Raw genomic sequence first — 19224 nt, 5'->3', positions numbered from 1 at the left:
CTTTTAAACCCTTGTCTGAAAGCCATCAGGGGTTCAGGTCTCACTAGCCGTCCATCCTCTTTGCTTGGCCCGGCAACAAACACTACTTTCCTTCACCACAACCCGGTGTCTGTAGAGAGGCTTTGCCGCGAATCAGGCAAGTGCACCCGAGCTCCGTTCCTAACAGAACAATGTCAATCTGGTCCTGTGACTTTGCATAAATGCCATAACCTCTCTGGCACCTTAAGACCCTCATCAATTAGGGAAAAAAAGAACATTCTACCAAATTCCCATGTATCTTCCGTAGAGTCATTTACAAGGTAAGAAACCATATAACATGAAGTATTTTATAATTATATTTTATCAGCCGAATCAGAAGACAGAAAATAAACTAAGCACGCAAAAATGTCAGAAATATCCATGCTTTTTTGCACCCGTCCCTCTTCACAGTGGTTAATGTAAACTTCTTCCTATTACTTTCTGTCTTATCGTGGCTTACCCCTTCTTCCCAAGGCTCTATTTCATGCGCAGCACAAAACCCTAACCACTGAAAGCTAAATCACACCAACGGTGGAATCTGAATTTTTCCATGCGGTCTGTTCACACCCCTGCTTCTTGCACCAGCTGTTCCCCTCGTGGGGATGTTGTCTGATCCAGGTTCTATGCTTCCAAACACTTCCCCACCAATTAAGACTCAGCCCAATCATTCCATCTCCATAAACCCACCTCCGCCTGCCCTCCTCTCTGCCTTCCGGAAGGTATTCGAATATATCCTCATTAATCTTAACACACTGCCCTCCCATTTTGTCTGTCTGACCCTCTGACTTCTGTGTGTCTTAAAAGAAGAAGAAAACTATCCATTCATTCCTTTAACCATTAATCCAACAAATATTTGTAAAGTACCAAAAATGAGTCAGACCCTATGTTGGGTACAATCTCTACACGCTTTCGCATCCACAATGTCCAGTGTAGGGCCTGGAATAGCCCTTTAATAGCCAATTCCTGAACGCCCGAATGAATGAACCTCTCATCACTCACATTTTGTCAGGTACTAAATTTTGCTTTTGACCAAAATCAACTTTTTACCCAGGAGGGAACATGATGAAAGACCTCTCCCAGCCCAGCCCAGAAACTGAGTCACACTGATTGATCTCTGCTGCAGGGTAGCCAGGCCTGGCCCTGGTATGTTTATGCCCCTTTGTGATGCCAACATTTACCCCAAGCAACTACACATCACAGCTTAATGGACTGAAACTTTGAGAAAGTGGCTTCGAGAAAAGGGCAAAAGACCTTAAAGCCTGGTCAGCAAAAGCAAGAAGGCTCCTGATTGGGAAAAAAGGGGCGTGTGAGCTGTAATCTGTAATACTGACTGGAGTATCTGTTTCGGCTGCAAAACATTCTGGGCCAGTTCAACACTGTTCAGGGAAGAGATGTGTGAAGTCATGGAAGGAGAATGACATTTACTGAACATTTATGTGCTGTGAGATCACTTATCCACAGGAGCCCTTTGGGGGTTAACTATGCTTTACTCCTTTATACAGAAAAGGAAGAGAGTCTGAAAGAATAAGCCACTTGCCCTTAAGTCATCTATCTTGCAAGTAGCTAAGCTGGGATCCTAACCCAGTTCTGTATGAAGGCAAAGTCTGTTCATTTTGCTAGAAATAAGTCCACCCAAGAGAAGGAAAGGCATCTTTAAGAGTCTTCCTGCAGTTGTAAGCAATTAGGAAGGGCTGAGGAGGTGCCCAGGAAAACCCTTATACACTATAGCACCCACCCTGAAATCCCCAGGGGTTTTCAGTCAGCACCAGGAACCACGGACAGTGCCTGGGCAAGGCACACTGCTGAACGCTCCCTGCTACCTCTCTCTCTCTCTCTCTGTGTCCCCTTCCTCCCTCCTGGTCCCCCCCCACGGGCCCCCCATTCTACAACTAAAGACCTGAATTCCAATTTACCTTCCCAGCTGACTAGGGAAACCTTCATTCTAAACTACATTCTAACTTACAAATATATATTATACAATATTAACACTGAAAGGGTCATCTGTTTACACATCTCACATTTGAAACAGGAAGATGTGTTTGGCCAAAGGGACAGCACGACTTACCGTGGGTCCCATGGAGTTGAAAATGGCTGGTCAACTGGACCCCAGGGCAAGGCCCCCTGCACTCCTCACACCCCGGGGTCTCAGCCTTCCTCTCTACTCCTCACTGCTGCCTCTCCCACTTCCACTTGGGCTCTCTCTCCAGCAACTTGCCTACAGGTTCCCCACCTTCATGCTGCAACCGTGAAGCAGACTCCACGGGGTGATCTAATGATAAGAGTCACTAACATCTACAGAGCATGTACCTGTGACAAGCAGAGGTAGACAACTATTTTTATTTGCATTATATCATTTTTCCCCAAACTGCCTGGGAGAAAGATTTCATCAACCTCAGAAATATCACAGAGAAAAGGACCTTTTAAGCCATCTTCCCCATCTCCCATTTCTGGTGCCCTTTCCAGTGCCCTTGCCTTCCTTCCAGGTCCTGAAGGTCCTCCTCTAGGGGGGAAATCGAGAGCACAGGAGCGCTGCCAGTCAGACTCTGGGCTCACAGCATCACAGCGGAACCTCGGAGACACGCCTTCAGTTGGCTGTTAATTCACAGGGCCTCCAGAATCTGGTCCTGCTTCCTGCTCCTTTCCATACACTCCCACTGTTCCAGGTACAGGGAACTATCTTACACGCCCTCAAATTCAGGCAAAGTTGTTTCCAATTTTTTTTTTCTTCAGAAACTGGGGAGTTGCCAAATATTTGCTCAGATCACTCAAAGAACTCTCTCGTTTTTTTCCCCTTTGATCATGAACTACAAAGTCACTATCAGGGGGATGCACATCAGCCTACTATGACCTCAATCAGTGCAAGTTTAGTACAGTTACAGAGGTCACCTGCCCAAATAGCAGAAAAAATCAGGAAGCAAGAAAGTTGAACACAGACACCACAGTTATTCCTGAGGCCTCAAATTCCATGTCCTGGTTATTACTGTAAACAAGCCTTTTACATATAATAAATACAACATACTCTGCGGTCACGTTCCTCAGATCCCAAAGACACAACTATAGAATAAAAGGAATTAAAAAAAAACAACAATGGGTATCTGGGCCTTGAGATAAAACTTCCAGTAAGAGCAGCATGTATGGGTTCCCAATGTGTTATATCTTCAATAACTTGACTGGGATGGATGGTGACCTGATCTGGGAAAGTGCTAGTTGACTCAGAAAGTGGGTCTAGGGATGACGGGCCATGACACCAAAGGCACATAAAAAGAATTTTTAAAACTGTTTTCATAAATATATGTAAGTGGATAAAAATATCATAATTATACAGTAATTCTTTAATTTATGTGATTTTGAATATATGTTAAACTAAAGCAGAAAATAAACACTCTAATGTCTATCGTTGACTATGTCACACACATTCTTTTTGTACATAAATTCTAAACTTTACTGCATTTAATTTTTTACTTATTAAATTTTATTTAACTATTTACAGAATCACTTAGCCAAAAAACATGGAACGCTTCACGAATTTGTGTGTCATCCTTGCGCAGGGGCCATGCTAATCTTCTCTGTACCGTCTCAGTTTTAGTATATGTGCTGCCGAAGCGAGCCTTGTCACATGCATTCTTAAGTTTATGCCTTTGAGCTGGTCAAGTGATGGTTCATTGGCTGCGGGTGCATTTAGAGCACACGCTCTACTCTGAACACATTCTATTTCACGCTCCCACGGCCTTCTCCCACGTTAGTACCCTGCAGAGAACTCCTTCCTCATCTTCCCCTTCCAGTGGCTACATGCACTTTAAAATCAGGAGAAACATCACCTCCTCCAAGAAGCCTTCCACGGTCAAACGAGGCTGGGTCGGGAGGATCCTCTGAGCTCACTTGTGCCTCAGGCTCCCTCTATCCCAGCACTTGTGAGTCTGCTTTTCCCCCGGCTCCTGAGCTGTTAGAGGGCTGGGGACACGTGACACCCATCCCTGTCACCCCACAGCCCACCTCCAGGTCTGACACGCGGCAGAGGCTCAGTGGATATGCAATGGATGAAATAAAAAGTGTATTGTTAATTGGTGCATTTGACTCAATGAACGACTGCTTCGCTGTGAAAATAACTCCAGGAAAACTTCCCTAGTCACTCAGGAAAGTTCTCTTAAGAACACTCCCTGATGGGTGAAGTCATGTCTTCTGAGCTGTGGCTGCAAGTGTACTGAACAAGAGACGCCTGCTGTTTGCCAAAGCGTCTGCCTTCCCTCCCAGGGCCCAGCTAGAGGACAACCGCCCCTCCCCCGTAGTGTCAGGAGTTTGGTGGAAATGAGCGATCGCCTCCAGGCCTGGCCCACAAAATCCTTCCCCAAGATCCTCTACCGTCTCTTCCCTCATTTGCCACCGCATACGGAGGCTCTGGGAGACACTGAAGTCCCAGAGGAAGGGATGGCCCTGGACTGGAGGAACATGGGGCTCTGGACGGACAGGTAGACCCACCACAGCTCCCGTCACGCTGTGAATGAGGAATAGACTTTTCCTGTGCTAATCACCTGAGATTTGGGGATCGTTTGTGTCCCCAGTTAAACTAATAATACAAGACAGATCCGTTGCTTTGCTGGTTGAAAGCATCTTTTGCAACTTGGTTTCACTGCAAACATTTAGTAAGCAACAATTATGTGGCAACTACTTTAATGTCAAAGTTCAGAGTCACAGAGCCTTTAGTTAAGTGGAAAGTGATGAACATGCAAGTAAACTGAGGTGACCAGAGATGCTGACAGTTAAATTTCGTTTGGCCCCTAAGTGCAACCCATGGCATCCACAGCTCGCTAGATAAACCTACCTTAGTTCCTAGAGGTCCAGGTGATCCAGGTGGTCCACGAAGTCCCTGGGAAAATGAATGGCACAAAGATAACCATGGGACCATGAGTGAGCATTTACCCATCTACCCTGTGCCGTGGGGGGCCACAGGTGGATGGGACTCTCATCGTGACCTGTCTTGTACAGAGGAAAGGTCCCTGTGTCCTCATGTAGTGCTAAGGGCTGAAAGCACTACATGAGATTTCGGGGTTCTTCATTACTGCAGCAAAATTTACTAATACATCTCACTTTGTGTCCGTGACACTCTAACACGTTTGTAAGTCCCCATGCACACAACGCTCTCATGCGTTTCCACATACGTTTTACCAGTCTGGACCACCCTCTCTGTGCTGTTCTGCCTAAAAAGTAATTTCTTCCAACTTTCACATTTCACACAGATGCCACTTCCTGTGCAAGGTTTCCCCAGACTTACACAGACCAGGAAGCCCTTCTCCAGGATGTGCACTCCAGGACTGCCTGAGCTATGGTTATCTGTTTGCCTGGCTGTCTCATGAGCATCTCAACAGCACAGGCGCTCACCCATCTCCGTGTCCCCAGCGTCCGGCCTGGAGCCTGGCACACGGCCAGCAGTCCACGGGGGACTCTGCTGCACTGGCCTAAAGTGGACAGGAGCAAGACGCTTCCCCCACCCAAGACCCCTTTCCCAGCCCACTTGCTTTCACTGGCTATGACTCCGCTTCTGCAAAGGTTGACCAGTGAGCCTTTTTTTTCTCTTCTAATTCCAGCCTGGTTGTCATGGGCACAGAAACCCTGGACCCGACACTTACCGGTTCTCCATCTTTCCCTCTTCCGGGTGGCCCCGGGAGCCCAGGGGCACCAGGATCGCCCCTGGGGCCACCTGGCCCTGTGCTTCCTTCTTCTCCCATTGCTCCCTGGAGGGAAAAGTGGACAGTGTCCAGGATCAGTGACATGCAGAGAGTAAGCTTTTCAGTGGTGAGCCAACCTGAAGGGGGTTGGTGGGCTTCCTGGTGATGCCCTGCTTCAGAAAGCCCACCCCTTCTGAGGGCATAGAAAGATGGGTTGTATAATGTGTCCCCCAAAATTCATATGCTGAAGCCCTAACCCCAGTACCTCAATTTAGAAATAGAGTCTTTGCAGATGTAACTAGTTAAGATGCAGTCATACTAGGGTAGCACGGACCCTAATCCAGTATGAACTGGTGTCCTCACAAGAAGGGGACATTTGGACACAGACATGTGGAGAGGGAAGTCAACGTGAAGATATGGGGAGAAGAGAGCCATCAGTAATCCAAGGAGAGGGGCCTGGAAGAGATCCTTCCCTCACAGCCCCCAGGAGGAGCCAACCCTGCTGACACCTTGATTTAGGACTTCCTGACACAGTGAGAATGGTGAGACGGTAAGTTTCTGTTGTTTAAGGCACCCAGTTTGTGATACACTGTTCCAGCGGCCTTAGCAAACTATACAACGTGGAACATGGGAATAGGAAGGATACTAGACGTCTTCTAGTCCAACATTCCTCCCACTGCAGGAAACCATCATGTGTGCCTCTTCCAGGCAGTCCTCCCATTTCTGTTTGGACTCCTATGAGAGGAGGGAGCTCACCACCTTCTCAGGCTGTTCATCCCTTTACCGGGCAGTTCCATTACATAGTGTGCCTTTATATTCAGCCAACCCTCTCTGAAACCTTCCAGATGTTTGGCATTCAACCTTGGAGCTCTACAGATGAAATCCAATCCCTCTTCACATGACAGACTTTCAGCGATGTGAACACAGCCCAGGGCTCCAAAGTGGGGAGAGAGAGACAGATAGCCAGGATCTAATGAGGGAGCTGGGCTTGGAGTTTGCTCACCCTTTCTGACCACAAAGCCAGGAGCCCCGAAGCAGCCCTGGCTGTGGAACGTTGCGGGGGGAACCACGTGAGAGGCAGGAACTCCCTTTCCCAGGCAGGGCTCTCTCGGGCCTAGGCTGCAGTCTGACCGCCTCCGACATTTGATGCAGAGGTGAGGTGAGGTACGATGTCCCAAGGAGGGGCAAAGCAAGGGATGGAGAGGACCTGTCTCCAGGCCCAGGGCGGGATCAGCTTCTGCAAGCCTCAGGCCAGCCACTGGACACATCCTGCCGTCTGGGATTTTTACCACTTTGCAGAGCACCGGAGGGAAGTGCCCTTCTAAATGCAGCCCTGGGTCTTGGACCTCAGCCCAGGCTTCTGCTCAGACAAGCAGAAGTGTTTGGCTCCCCCTTGAGGCTGAATGAGTCAACAGCTCACAGCTTTTCTCATCTTTGCTCAACTGGTCCTCAAAAACCTCTTCTAACCCCCTTCTAAGCTCCTCCTAAGTGGTTAGTGCCCCACTTACGTCCCCGAATAGAGCCTAATCCTTCAGACGTGGTGTAATCAAGGAAAACCCGATGGGCCAGGTTGTTTTCCCTCGCTTAAGGATATTTTCCACAGGTTGGTGGATCATTTCTCTCTGCAGTGAATCATTCTCCTCTCTGAAGTACGTGTTTTAAAACTGAGCCTTCCCACCAAAGTGTAAAATTTTGTTATTTATCCTTGTTGCATTTTGCCAAAATAGAAAAGATAAAATGATCACTCCTTTCACAGGTCTCAGGCGAAGTGGACGTGAAGGGATTTGCATCAAGTTCAGACACTGCAGTGCCGGGAGGGGCCCTCTGCGGAGGAGGCATCGGGCGCCGTGGAGACGCTGAGACACCCGTTCCTGAAGGTGAAGCCTCACGTGGTGGCTCGAGACAGCGAACCGCCGTCAGCCCCCATCACCGGCTCTCTGCCGCGCCCTCTGACACATCAGTGCTTCAGTTCCTCCTTGCCACCTGTGGTCAGTGTCTCCATTTTACACACGAGAACATGCAGGTGTCAGAGGGTGCCTGCAGTCCGGGCTTCTCAGCTCTGGCGCTGCTGACATTCGGGACGGGCGCTCTGTGTTGAGAAGGGGGTGCCGTCCTGTGACAGTTTAGCAGAATCCCTGGTCTCCACCCACTAGATGCCAGTAGAAGTCAGGAGTACCCCTCGGAGACGCTTCCTAAAACGTGAGCTCGGGAAACGTGGCGTGGGATCGTGGAAGTCCATGGGACCTCCCTCTCTGCCCCCGGGGTGTTGGCGTTTTGGGGGGACACGGTGTCTCTCTTCTTCCTAATAAACAAAGCTCTTTCTCATAACTCAGGAAGGCTTAACTGTGCACACAAAGGTGTGGGAGGGTGAAGTTGGTGCCCTGAACTGAGAGAAAATGGACTTAGAGTCAGACCGACCAGCTCTGTGATTCACTAGCTACAGGTCGTAGGAGAGCTGAATTAATCTCTCAGAGCCTCGGTCCCCACCTCTGTCAAATGGGGATCCACCTACCCTACGGGTCCGCTGTGAGGGTTAAACAAGAGGACTGCAGGGCCCCTCCCACCCTTCTGTTCAGAAGCCCTTCGGACCCTGGGTCCTAAACCAGGTCTGGGCAGAGCTGGCTCCTCCTTCCCTGCTTCTTGAGAAGCTGAGAACAGCTGCTGTGCGCACCTTACCTTCTCGCCGCGCTCCCCATCTTTCCCAGGGGGGCCTCTGGTGCCCGGGGGGCCCTGAAGAAAGAGGGGTTATTGACAAGGTGAAGTTCAGGAGTGCTGCCGCCCCCAGAGAAGGGCGATCAGCCCCTTTCAGTTAATGATTACAGCTCTGTCCCCACTCATCCCCCCCCCCCCCCGGCTTAAATTCCTCGCCGCCACCTCCCCCAGCCTGCCTCAGCTGCTCCTCCCCTGGTCTGTCACTCAACCTTGAACACGAGACCTCTAACCACGCAGGCATGTGTTTCCTGGTGCCCTGCCCGCCCTGGTCTGCAGCTCTCAGAGGGGACCTCGGGGAGGATGAGGGTGACCTAAGAACATGGCCTTGGCACCATTGACCTGCTCCACCTGTGTCTTCAGAGTCCCCCAGAGGTTGAGTTTTTGAGACAAGGCTCAGGTGCAGGTGTTCCACGGAAGCACCAGCAGGGACATGAGAAAGGAGGACAGGCAGGGAGTGACACGTTCGTGTAACTGGAGCTCGGTCCTGCTGGGGGCTCTGGGGGCCAACGCAGGACACACACTCAGAGTGGCTCCACCAGGAGTGGAGAAGCTGGGCCGTTTATACACCCATCAGCCAGGGATGCCTCTGCTGGTGGGTGGTGTTCCTGGCCACGTGTCATGTGGCTGCACAGTGAGGTCTCTAAAAGCCATAGGAAACCCTCAGGCAGAGGAATGCAAGGTTGGCTCCTGGAAGTCTGTGGCTGGCACTGCAGTGGGGAGGGTGACATGGTACAGGCAAGGGTCCAGCAGTATCCACGGCAACCACTAACCACATGACTCAGTCTCCCTGTACCTCAGTCTCCTAATGCATAAAATGGGGGCAATACTAATATCCACCTCCCAGGGTCCCGAGGAGTCAATGAACGAACTCGTGTAAAGCCCTTACAACAGTGCCTGGCACACATATATGCCCACATTTGTCCTCTGAACGGCTATGATTATTAACAGAAAGGTTGGTGGCTGAACGGGACTGGTCTCAATCTATTTCAGGAGCACAGTTCTCTGTTACCCTTGACTAGATGCCATTGGGTGTTTCATTGCACACGTTACAGCTGAAATCAATGTTCAGGTGGACCTTAAAGCTGGGGTCCTTAAAGCAGACCCCTGGGGCCCCCACGGGGGAAGCTGCCTCCCTAAGTCAAGTGGAGCAGGAGGTTAAGGGCGAACCCGCAGAGCCCGCGCTCTCCATCTTGAAGATGAAAAAGCGGAGGCCTCCAGGAGCCCCTCACGGAGGCCTGACAGCCGGTTAGCGGCAGAGCTGTGGCCAGAACCTGGGCAGCCCAAAAGTCAGGGCCTCTTCCCCTTCTGTAGGTTCATTTTGTTTCTTCCAAGGCAAACTCTGATGCTGATTCCAACATCAGTGATGTTCACAACTTTCTGCAGTTACCATAGCTTCATTTACCACCCAGAGACCTCACGAGTTACCGAGAACCTCAGGTTGGTAACTTTCTAGGTGACTTCGTCGGGACATCAAGTTCTTCCATCTGTGAAATGGGAGTAAGGATGCCTACACCCCTGAGTTTTGTGGAGGATAAATGAGTTAACTCAGGAGATGGGCACTGTGGAGCCACAACCAGTGTTGGTGTCCCTGCCCTCTCCCCTTACCCCGATTACTCACCACACTTCCTGGGGGGCCACTGGAACCAGGGGGACCTACAGGTCCAGGAGCGCCCTATTAAGAGACAAAAGAAGGTTAGAAAGGCCCAAGGTATTGATTATAAGCAGCTCCCCCAGTTTCCCTCCAAACCTGCCTTCTATTCAATTCTCCCTGATTTGCTGGAAACGTTTCTAACCTGAAACTCCCTCCACAGATAAGATGAACCTCCCGTCCGGGTGCACCCCAACTCGCCAAGCCTCAAATGAGTGGGATTCCGGCACAGAGGTGGGAGACAGGAGAACAGAAGCAGCCTAGGACCTCCCTTAAGACCACAGCACATAGGCGGCAGAGATGGAGTGTGTGCTGGGCGGGGTGGGCAGAAAGGAAGGCCAGGTCCAAACATGCACGTGTCTCGGGTGGGGTTTGGCCTCTATCCTCAGAGCCTGGGGGAAAGGAAACCCCAAAAATGGGACAAACCCTTCAGACCTGCGTTGCGGAGAAACATGCTCCGGGATAACGCAGGTCGACCGTAAGGGCACGAGCAAGCCTCGGGGACCAGAGACAGGACACGAGAGGCAGCCCTGGGCTGGACAGGAAGAGGCATCCCTGGAGAAGGTGCCAGGAGGAACGACCTGGGCCTGGTGACCAACCGCTGGTGAAGGGCCGAGGGGGAGTTCACGGTGGGGATGGTGGCAGAAGCCTGAGTGGGCCTCGGCAGCACTGCTCCCGCCCTGGCTCCCTCTGAAGATGCCGGGGCTGTTCTGGCACCGAGGGGGGAAAGCTTGCGTGTGCGTGCGTATGCGTGCGCGTGCGTGTGCATGCGTACCTGTGTTGGATCTGACTGGCGAATCAGGGCATGTTTCCTGGAGGAGGTGGATTTGAACACTGGTGGCTGGACGAGTGTATGACGGGAGAGGTGGATGAGGACACTCCAGATGGGTCACCACCAGGGAGTCGGGGACGCAGGGGACTCCCAGTACTGGGGCCTCCCCGCGCTTCTCCTGCCGCCCACGCCCCTGCGCTCGGCTTCCCTCTCCCGCAGGCTGCGCTCGGGCGGGTCTCTCTCCGGGAGCACGGAGGAGCTGACCGCGAGCCCCTTCTCTGTGACGTCCACGCCGCCCAGCTCCCGGGGCTGACCCCGTTCCCACTAAGTCACATGCACGGTGGGCTGGGCCGTGCGAGCGGACTGCAGCCGGGTACGTGGGGCCCGCGGTCCTGCCTGCCTGGCACTGCTGCTGCTCTAATGCCACCGCCCCTCCCGGGAGTCCCCGCGGGAGTCTGCCAGCTCCCCGGAGAAGCCTGGGCTCAGGGATCCGCTCCAGTAGACGCAACGCTAGTCAGAGCTCAGGGGCACAAGTGCCGACCCACGGAGATTCTGGGCCCGAGGGAGGCGGGCCAGGAGCAGCGAGCGCGTGAGAGTACCCGTGTGCTCGTCTTCCTGGAGTTGCCGGAACTGCATTTATACGTGTGCACGTCCTTATACGGGTGTACATATGTGTGTGCGCATCACGGTGCGTGTGCATCTCGGTTTCCAAACGTGTGGATGTGCACATGGGCGTGCTTCTCAGAGGGACAAACTCGTCTGCGTGTGTCCATGTGTGCGCCACCCATGTGTGTGCAGGAGATTCCTTTCGGGGCTGACATGTGGACGAAGCCCTGAGATGCTGGGAACGTGGCAGAGGCCGGCACATCTCTGGTCCTGGCTGCTCAGGAGGCTCCAGCCCCGGCCAGCCCTCTAGCGTGGATGGCGCTTTCCCGGCCCCCTCCCCACACTCTGCCCAGAGCTGGGAGCCCGGGCGGGGGCAGGTGCTTGGCCCAGACCCCCTCCTGTGGGACCCGGGAGGACTCACGGGGTTCCCAGCTGCTCCGGGCGCCCCCTGCGCGCCTTCCTGTCCCTTGGCACCCTGCACGGGAAGCAAAACGGGGAGGTGAGAAGCCACAGGCAACACCGTCCTCGGTCCCATGCGGGGACGTCAGGGCACCTTCGTCATCAGAATTAGGCGATCCGAACTGAAGGACAGGGAGCGGGTCTAAAGGTGCAGAGATCACAGCTCCTGGCCTCCGCTATCGTACTCCATCTTCCCCACCCCCGGGACAGCAGCACCCACCCTTTATCTTGACGTGAACAACATTCAGAGGGACAGCCCGGCCCGGGGCACACAGCTAGCCGGCGGCCCGTGGCGTCTGAACCCAGACAGGCCGCTCCCACGGAACTCTCAGAGAACACCAACAACTGCCCAACAAAGAGCCAGTTACGAAGCCAAAACTGAGGGAAATGCGATCCAGACGCTAACACACACTAGGTGTCATGTGAACCGGAGCTGCCAATCGGGGCTGGGAGGGAGGAGGGCACCTCCCGCCGCTGAAAAGCCTCGGGGAGCCCTGGTCCCCAGCACGGCTGCGGCTGCACAGAGTCGGGGAGGGAGCGCGTGGCGGGAGCCCAGCTCACCGACACTGACACCTCAGCGACAGAGCAGCGACATCCTGGGCCCCAGAGGCGGGGCCCGCCCCCGGGGGCTGCATTTTGGGGCGCTTTGTGAGGTCCTCTCTGCCCCAGGGCACTGGACTCACAGTCCCAGCAGTGCCTGTGGCAGTGCCCCCTGGTGGACACTCCAGGAAGGCCAGGTGAGAGGGGCCAGCGAGGGATGGAGGCGCTGGCGAGGCTTTCGGGTCTAGGAGCCAACAGGTGGACAGAGAGTTTTCTTACCGGTGGTCCAATGGGTCCCCGAGGCCCCAGTTCTCCAGGATGACCCTGTGATCCCTGAAATGAAACAACCTATCAATGGACTAGGTCACACCCCCGCTCCGGGCAGATGGGGGAGGTATGGACACGTGCAATGGGCATAATTTGAGATCCATGGAGGGGGTGTCCTTGGACCCCTAAGGGAGGAGGAAGGGGCCGCATTCAGTTCAGCGGGCTCCTGTGCGCAGTTCAGAGCTGCAGCCGCTCAGCCCTCAGACGTCCCGTCTGACCAGCCGCCCAGAGTGAGGGCCGAGAGGCAGGGGCAGGGGCAGGGGGCGCAGAGCCCGGGCACTCACCGCTTCCCCAGGCGCGCCGGGATTGCCCTTCTCTCCTTTGGGCCCTTGTTCTCCCTGTCGGCGGGGAAGTGGAGTACAGCAGACGTGCTCAGCCCACCCTCAGGCCAGCCCGCACGGACCTGCCTGTCCTGCACACGCCCCTTCGTTGGAGGAGAAGCCAGCACAGCCAGCAACTGCCCTTTGCAGGTTCCACGCTGCTTTCTACTCAAGCATGGGCAGATTTTGGAGACCTTGCCCCCGAGGCTCCTGCCTGCCCTCCCCCAAGCTCGTCACTGATCCCCGAGTTAGTGTCTGCGCGGCCCTGGGCCGGGGGCGCCACTCCCTCTGCATCAGCTGCCGAGCGGAATCTGCACAGCACACCTCGGAGGGCCTGGGTTAAACGAGGTCGCTCTTGCAAAGAGGTTTTCAACAGAGGCAAGCTCATTCCTTCTAGAATCTCCATTTCCCACCAGCTCAGAAGAACGCACTCTGGCTCCAGTCACCAGACAACAATACCCTTATTTCTAGCATGGTTTCCTCCTAGAAAAGTTCCCGTGGGGGGCTGGGGGATTTGCAAAATTCTTTTGTCTGGTCCACAAGTCACTGGAGACACAATCTGCAAAGATGAAAGGGCTTGCGGGATGGACTTGGGTGACGCACAGGGAAGGAGTCTGCACGTGCTTTCTGCCAGCTGGGGGAAGGAACAGTGGGTGGCAGGAAGCGGGCTCAGGAACCAGGAGTGGTCAGGCCAGGATAGAGGAGAGACCCTGGGGGCTCACAGGCAAGATGCTCAAGGCATTTCTACCCAGGGCCTGAGAGCCAGGAGGCAGAGTCTTCGCTGTAGGGGTGCACACTAGGTGCCCACCAATAGCTGCTGAATGCTGAATGCAGGAGCGTCGTTCTCCCCCAAATGCCTCCTTGGTGATGTCAGCCCAGCCAAATCCCCTCTCTGCGCTCAGCAGACGCAGGGCACTGGCTGGGCGTCTGGGAATCCTTTGCAGGCTGAGGGGGTGGAGTCAGGCTGCCTTCCCGAGGTGGCTGCTTCTAAACCAGTTACAAAGCCTCACTGAAGTTCTTAACGGCAATGTCTCCAAGCCTGAGGCTGCCTGGCCCTCCCTCCTCCAGCTAAGGAATGGGTTCCCTTCTCCTCTCTGACATCTCCAGACCTGCTCACCATCTAACAGCCCCTGCTCTGCTCTCCACAAACCACCATCACCCTGCTACCTCAAGGCCTCCCCAGCTGGGGTCCCTGACATCCCCAGAAGGTTTCTCAATCCTGGAGCGGCAGGAAGAGGGGCTCTCCTTCCAGCCCTCCTCCCCCTTTTTATTCCCCTTCTTAATCATGCTGCAAACTTTGCCGCCCCTCCAAATCTCGCGGCCCCTCCCCGTGTGCAGGGGCTGGAAGGCACACAGCTGAGAGCAAGGAGAAATCAAACAGAAGAACATCTTTCAAAACCATCAATACAACACGGTTACCATGGCAATGAGGAAGCCCCAGAGGGATTCATGCAACAATCCACAATGAATCTTTTTTTTTTTTTTTCATGGACACAGGTTCCTTGCTTTGCATTTTAAAGTGACTTCCTGGTTTCTGCACAGCTCCAGCCCTGTAGGAAGGTGGCACCACTGCGATTCAAAAAGGAGGCTGGGCAGACCTCTGGCTCTCTCTCAGTCCCTTCCCATGGGAGCAATCATCTTTTATGGAGCAATTCCTTTAAGCAGAGGCTGGATGTGCAGGGCTGCCTTAAGATCTGGGGACTCAGGGTGGGCATGAGGGAGGGAGACCCAGAGGCATCGAGTAGGTGCGTGTGGTCCTGGACGAGGAAGACGGTGGGGCTCGGCCAGGGCCTCGTGGCTGACAACCAAGTCTCAATTGCTAAGTCCAGGAAGGTCCTTTGCAAGGAGCTTCACTCCTCCGAGCCACGGGCCATCCCTGGGCACAGGGACGGTCACAGCTATGCCTGCATTGCATCTGCCGCGTTCGAGGCTCTGCCGCCTTGTCCCTTTGAGCCCTTCCTCTGAGAGAGGAGAGGACCCAGCCGGAGGCCCAGCCTGCTCCCCCCGCATCTCCCAGCACTTCTGCAGCCGCACTGCCCCGTGATGGCCCTCCCACCCTCGCTTCTTCCTCTGAAGCAGCTCAAAATCATCCTCCCTCTTCCGCAGTGATTCCGGCACCGACTCAGCCTCTCTCTCTCTACTCTGTTCTTTTCCATCAGATACAGGGTCCTTTTGAGCTTCTCAAGTCACAGCTACTTAAGCGTGGAAACAGGTGGATCCTCCACACAAGCCCCTCCGCCACCGCGCGTGGTGTGGCGGGTCAAGTCCTAACAGCGGGAGAGCCACGACCCTGAGAGCAAAGGAGCCACAGGAGGCTGTTTGCTGACCTCAGGGCAGGCAGAGCCCCTGAACGCGCTTATTTCCACGGGGGCTGCTCGTGGATAGAGGAGGGAAAGGTTCCTGGAGGCTGCGGCCATGGCGAGCATCCTTTTCGGTCAAGCGTCTTCATCTTCACAAGAAGCCACAAGCTGTCCCTCCACCAGCCACCCTCCACGCAGGCTGGGTCCCCTCCGGCCTCCGAACTGCCCCTCTCAACCTGTCCCTTCGAGGCCCTCCAGGCCCGGGGCCCCTCACTGCAGACACCCACTGAACTGCCTGCTCTGCCCTCTGGTCCTCTGCCAGCCCACATGACTCTGTCTTGCTCGGAACCACCAGCCACTCTCTGTGTAGTGAGGAGGTAACTTTACCCAAAGAGAGGGCTGGCCTTCGCCCTTGGCTACTGGCAGGCAGCCTCCAGGCCCCTGGAACCTCCTGTCCGACCCTGGAGCTGGTTCCTCGCAAGGTCTGTCCCCACTGGCTGCCAGGACAAGGTCGGGAAGCCCAGATGCCTGGCAGCGACTGGGACGCAGGGGCTGAGAGTCAGGACGCAGCCCGGGCCCAGCTCCCAGAGCCCCCGGGGACATCGCGAGCCAGGCTGGGGGACACCGTGCAGCACCGAGGAGTCGCTGCTACTTACTGGCATCCCTGGGTGCGGCGTGAACAGGGACATCTGAAAAGGAAACCAGAAATGAGAAGGACGTGAATCGATGTTAACAACCTGCCTCTGACAGATTTATGGAGTAAAAGAATACAGCCCCGAGGGCTCCTTTAACGATGACTAGTTTTGACAGTTAGGATCCCGTGCTCTTTTCAAGTCCCCGAGCGGGTATTAAGTCCGGGAAGCACAGTGGTTAGCTGTGGGAACGCTGGAGTCCCGCAGCCTGAGCTCAAAGCCTGTCACCTCCACCTTAAACTGTGTGACCTCGGACACCTGCCAGCTTCTCTGCTCTCATCGGTGAAATGGGATGACACATTCTCCTCTCAGGGTATGGCGGGGCCGAAACGGAAGAATCCATGCGAGTAATCAGAGCTGTGCCTGGACCGCTGGATCCCTCCACCACCAGCGGCTGCTGGCAATGACACAGGTGACAAGGAAGCCAGGCTGCGGGACTCAGCTCTGGGCCCAGGGAGCCCTGCTGACGCAGACTCTCTGTCCCAGCAGCTGAGGACCCCATGGACTGGCCCCCGCACGGCCGTCCCTCTGCGTTGCATGAATACTTCCCAGGCGGCCTGCTTCCTCCCAGCTCAAAGCTCCCGCACCCGCCGCTCCCCTGGCCTGGAACGCGCTTCCCTTCTCCTTTACCTGACTGACCAAGCCCACCCTTCAGAGCTCGTGTTTGAATGTCCTGTCTTCAAAGATCCTCCTCCCTCTGCACCACTCAAATATAAATGAGGCCCCCTTGCTATGCACCTGCTCTTTGCCTTCACAGCATTTACTATGATTTGCAGGATCCGTGTGTCTGGGCCGCCACGTGACTAGAGTTTATCTCCCTGACGAGGCTGTTTAAGCTCCACAGCAGCCAAACTCTGCCAACGTCTGGCTCACAGCAGGTGCTCAAATATAAGTGAGCGGACAAAAGGACATCGTGGATTCGAGTCCAAAAACGCAATGAATTCAACAAGGAGGGAAAAAAAGGGTATTTCCTACACTGTGCCCTCCATCTCTCCAAACCCCAGTCTCGTCCCCAAAAGAAAACACTGTTTTTCAGTTTAGCATATTTTAGACCCATTTGTATCTATTTCCAACTGCAATTATGAATGTATAGGAATGCGTAACTTTGCACGAGAGTTATACAAATAAGAACAGCAACCATTATTTATGGTTGTTGATATGTGTTAACTCATATATTCCTCACAGTAAAAGAAGCAGTTTTATCTGTTTTTGCCCTGCTTTTACACGTAAGAAGATTGAAGGTCAGAGAAAGAAACTTCTTAATGAAGTTCACACAGCCAGTGAATGCTGGACATCACGTGGGTGGGCTGCGGAGTCCGTGTTAGCCTTCACACACGCTGTAATTCATAAACTAGTTTTTCTACTTAACTTTTCTTGAATGTTGGCATCTATTTAAAGCCATATGTGTAGTGCATGTGTGTGTGTTTAATTTTTATGAAGTAGGATTCCATGATACACATATTCCGTGGTTTAGTTAATTCTTTGCTTCTGGTCATGTAGGTTGCCTGTGATTTTTCATTATAAGCAACACCACAATGTAAATCCTTGTACGTGATTTTTTAAATACACACAATGCAAATAATTCTTCAGGCTAGATGCCTAGGAATGGAATCTCTAATCTGATGGTTAGACAGACACTTTATGATATGTTAATACCAAGTAACCTCTCAAATAAGTGTTACCAATATGCCTCCCACCAAAAGGCGGTGTTCATTCCCTGCAAGCTTGCCTACATTAAATATTACCAGTCTTAAACAACAATTTTACACGGCCAGTTCTGACTCTAAATCTGACTCTGAAATACTTGCTGCGTCTCATTTTGAGGGGCCTGTGTGTGGGGAGAAAACGGTGGTGGCGTCATGAGGTAACACAGAGAAGACCACGGAGGGCCCATCTTAGCCACACTGCAAAGGGGGTTTCTGGGTGTTCAGGCTCTCCCATCTCCTGCCCTCCATATGAGGCAGTCCCCTGTTGTAGCTACTAAACGACCAATCCCTGCGTGCCCCGCCATGGCCAGCATCTGGAGCCACGTTCACCTCCCCCAAAATCATCCGATCAAAGCACAGAATATCAAGGCTGGGAAGAAACATTCACATGAAAAAAAAAATGCAAACTATATTCGCATATTTATATAGCCTTCGTTTTTTTTTAATTTAGTATTTATTATGTACCAGAAACTGTGCACTGTAGCTTGTATTATTTCAGTTAATTTTCACTACAAATGCACAAGATAGCTATAGGTATAACATTTTTTCTTAACAGATGAGAAGGCCAAGTCTTTTTGACATTAAATAACGTGTCTAAGACCGCAGTGCTGGTGAATGGCACAGCCAGGATTCAAACCCACTTTTATTCTGGCTCCAAAGCCCACGCTGTTACTACTCATCCCGAACTCACAACGCCCACCCTCAGACACGCGGAGGGTAGAAGCACGAGTCGTGGCTGTATATCTGTGCTGTAGTCTTACCCTGGACAAACGGCTTCTGGTCTCTGGACCTCTGTTTCCTCATAGGCAAGAGGTGGGTATGTACGCTCAGCGTCTAGCCAATGTTCTAATAAACAGTAGCTGTGCTTGCTGACGAAAATCAATCAATAAGCACAAGGCGGTTCCTAGAGAAGCGTATGCATTTTTGGATTACAGGACCTGACAAACTCCCTTAAAAAGATATTTATAACTAAGTGGTATGTGTGCAGAAGGAGAAAGGGTTAGAAGCAGAGTTAACTTACAGTTCCAGGTAATCCCGGGGGGCCTGCTGGACCCGTCTCACCCTAGATGAAGAAATGGAAAATAAATTACCATTAACCCTCTACCAGCTCTGCCTGTCCTGGGATACCTTTCCCAAGACAACAGAATCACCCACCCCACATCTACCTGATAGATAGATAGATAGATAGATAGATAGATAGATTCCAGATTATAAAATACTTCAGACACATGAGAACTTCATTTTGAGAAGTATCTATGCTGGTATGTGTAGATCGTTTATATCACTAAATACTATTCCATGGTGCACATGGAAATAAAGTGATCTATGATCCAACTTTCTTTTAAAGTATAAAATACTTCTTTTTTATTTACACCTTTAACAGATAACCAATTGTTTAAAGCAAAAACAGTAACAATGTACTGTAGGTGTTAGAACACAGGTAGAAGTAAACGTATGACA

General features: G+C 52.7%; 1 protein-coding gene and 1 non-coding gene across 9 annotated transcripts in view; both read right to left on the bottom strand.

Annotated features, from left to right (window-relative positions):
• The window catches only part of COL22A1 (collagen type XXII alpha 1 chain), a 254177-nt gene that overhangs the window by 71886 nt on the left and 163067 nt on the right, over window positions 1-19224 (bottom strand). For all 8 annotated transcript variants that reach the window (XR_003793573.1, XR_003793575.1, XM_029222987.1 and 5 more), the window contains 9 exons: window positions 18785-18826; window positions 16022-16054; window positions 13030-13083; window positions 12698-12751; window positions 11841-11894; window positions 10012-10065; window positions 8358-8411; window positions 5643-5747; window positions 4838-4882 (listed from right to left, as the gene is read on the bottom strand). Coding sequence is in view for 6 of the 8 variants with exons in the window: in XM_029222987.1 (XP_029078820.1) it covers window positions 4838-4882; window positions 5643-5747; window positions 8358-8411; window positions 10012-10065; window positions 11841-11894; window positions 12698-12751; window positions 13030-13083; window positions 16022-16054; window positions 18785-18826 (495 nt within the window). In the remaining 2 variants the exon portion in view is untranslated. The remainder of the gene's footprint in view (window positions 1-4837; window positions 4883-5642; window positions 5748-8357; window positions 8412-10011; window positions 10066-11840; window positions 11895-12697; window positions 12752-13029; window positions 13084-16021; window positions 16055-18784; window positions 18827-19224) is intronic.
• On the bottom strand, window positions 3522-3626 carry LOC114895711. The gene has a single exon (XR_003793613.1). It is a non-coding gene; the product is annotated as a U6 spliceosomal RNA (small nuclear RNA).

This window comes from Monodon monoceros, unplaced genomic scaffold, assembly GCF_005190385.1.
Source record: "Monodon monoceros isolate NGI ecotype Baffin Bay Population unplaced genomic scaffold, NGI_Narwhal_1 Super_Scaffold_14, whole genome shotgun sequence".
Lineage (NCBI taxonomy): Eukaryota > Metazoa > Chordata > Mammalia > Artiodactyla > Monodontidae > Monodon > Monodon monoceros.
The sequence above is the reverse complement of the archived record's forward strand: the minus strand, read 5'-3'. Positions and strand labels throughout refer to the sequence as shown.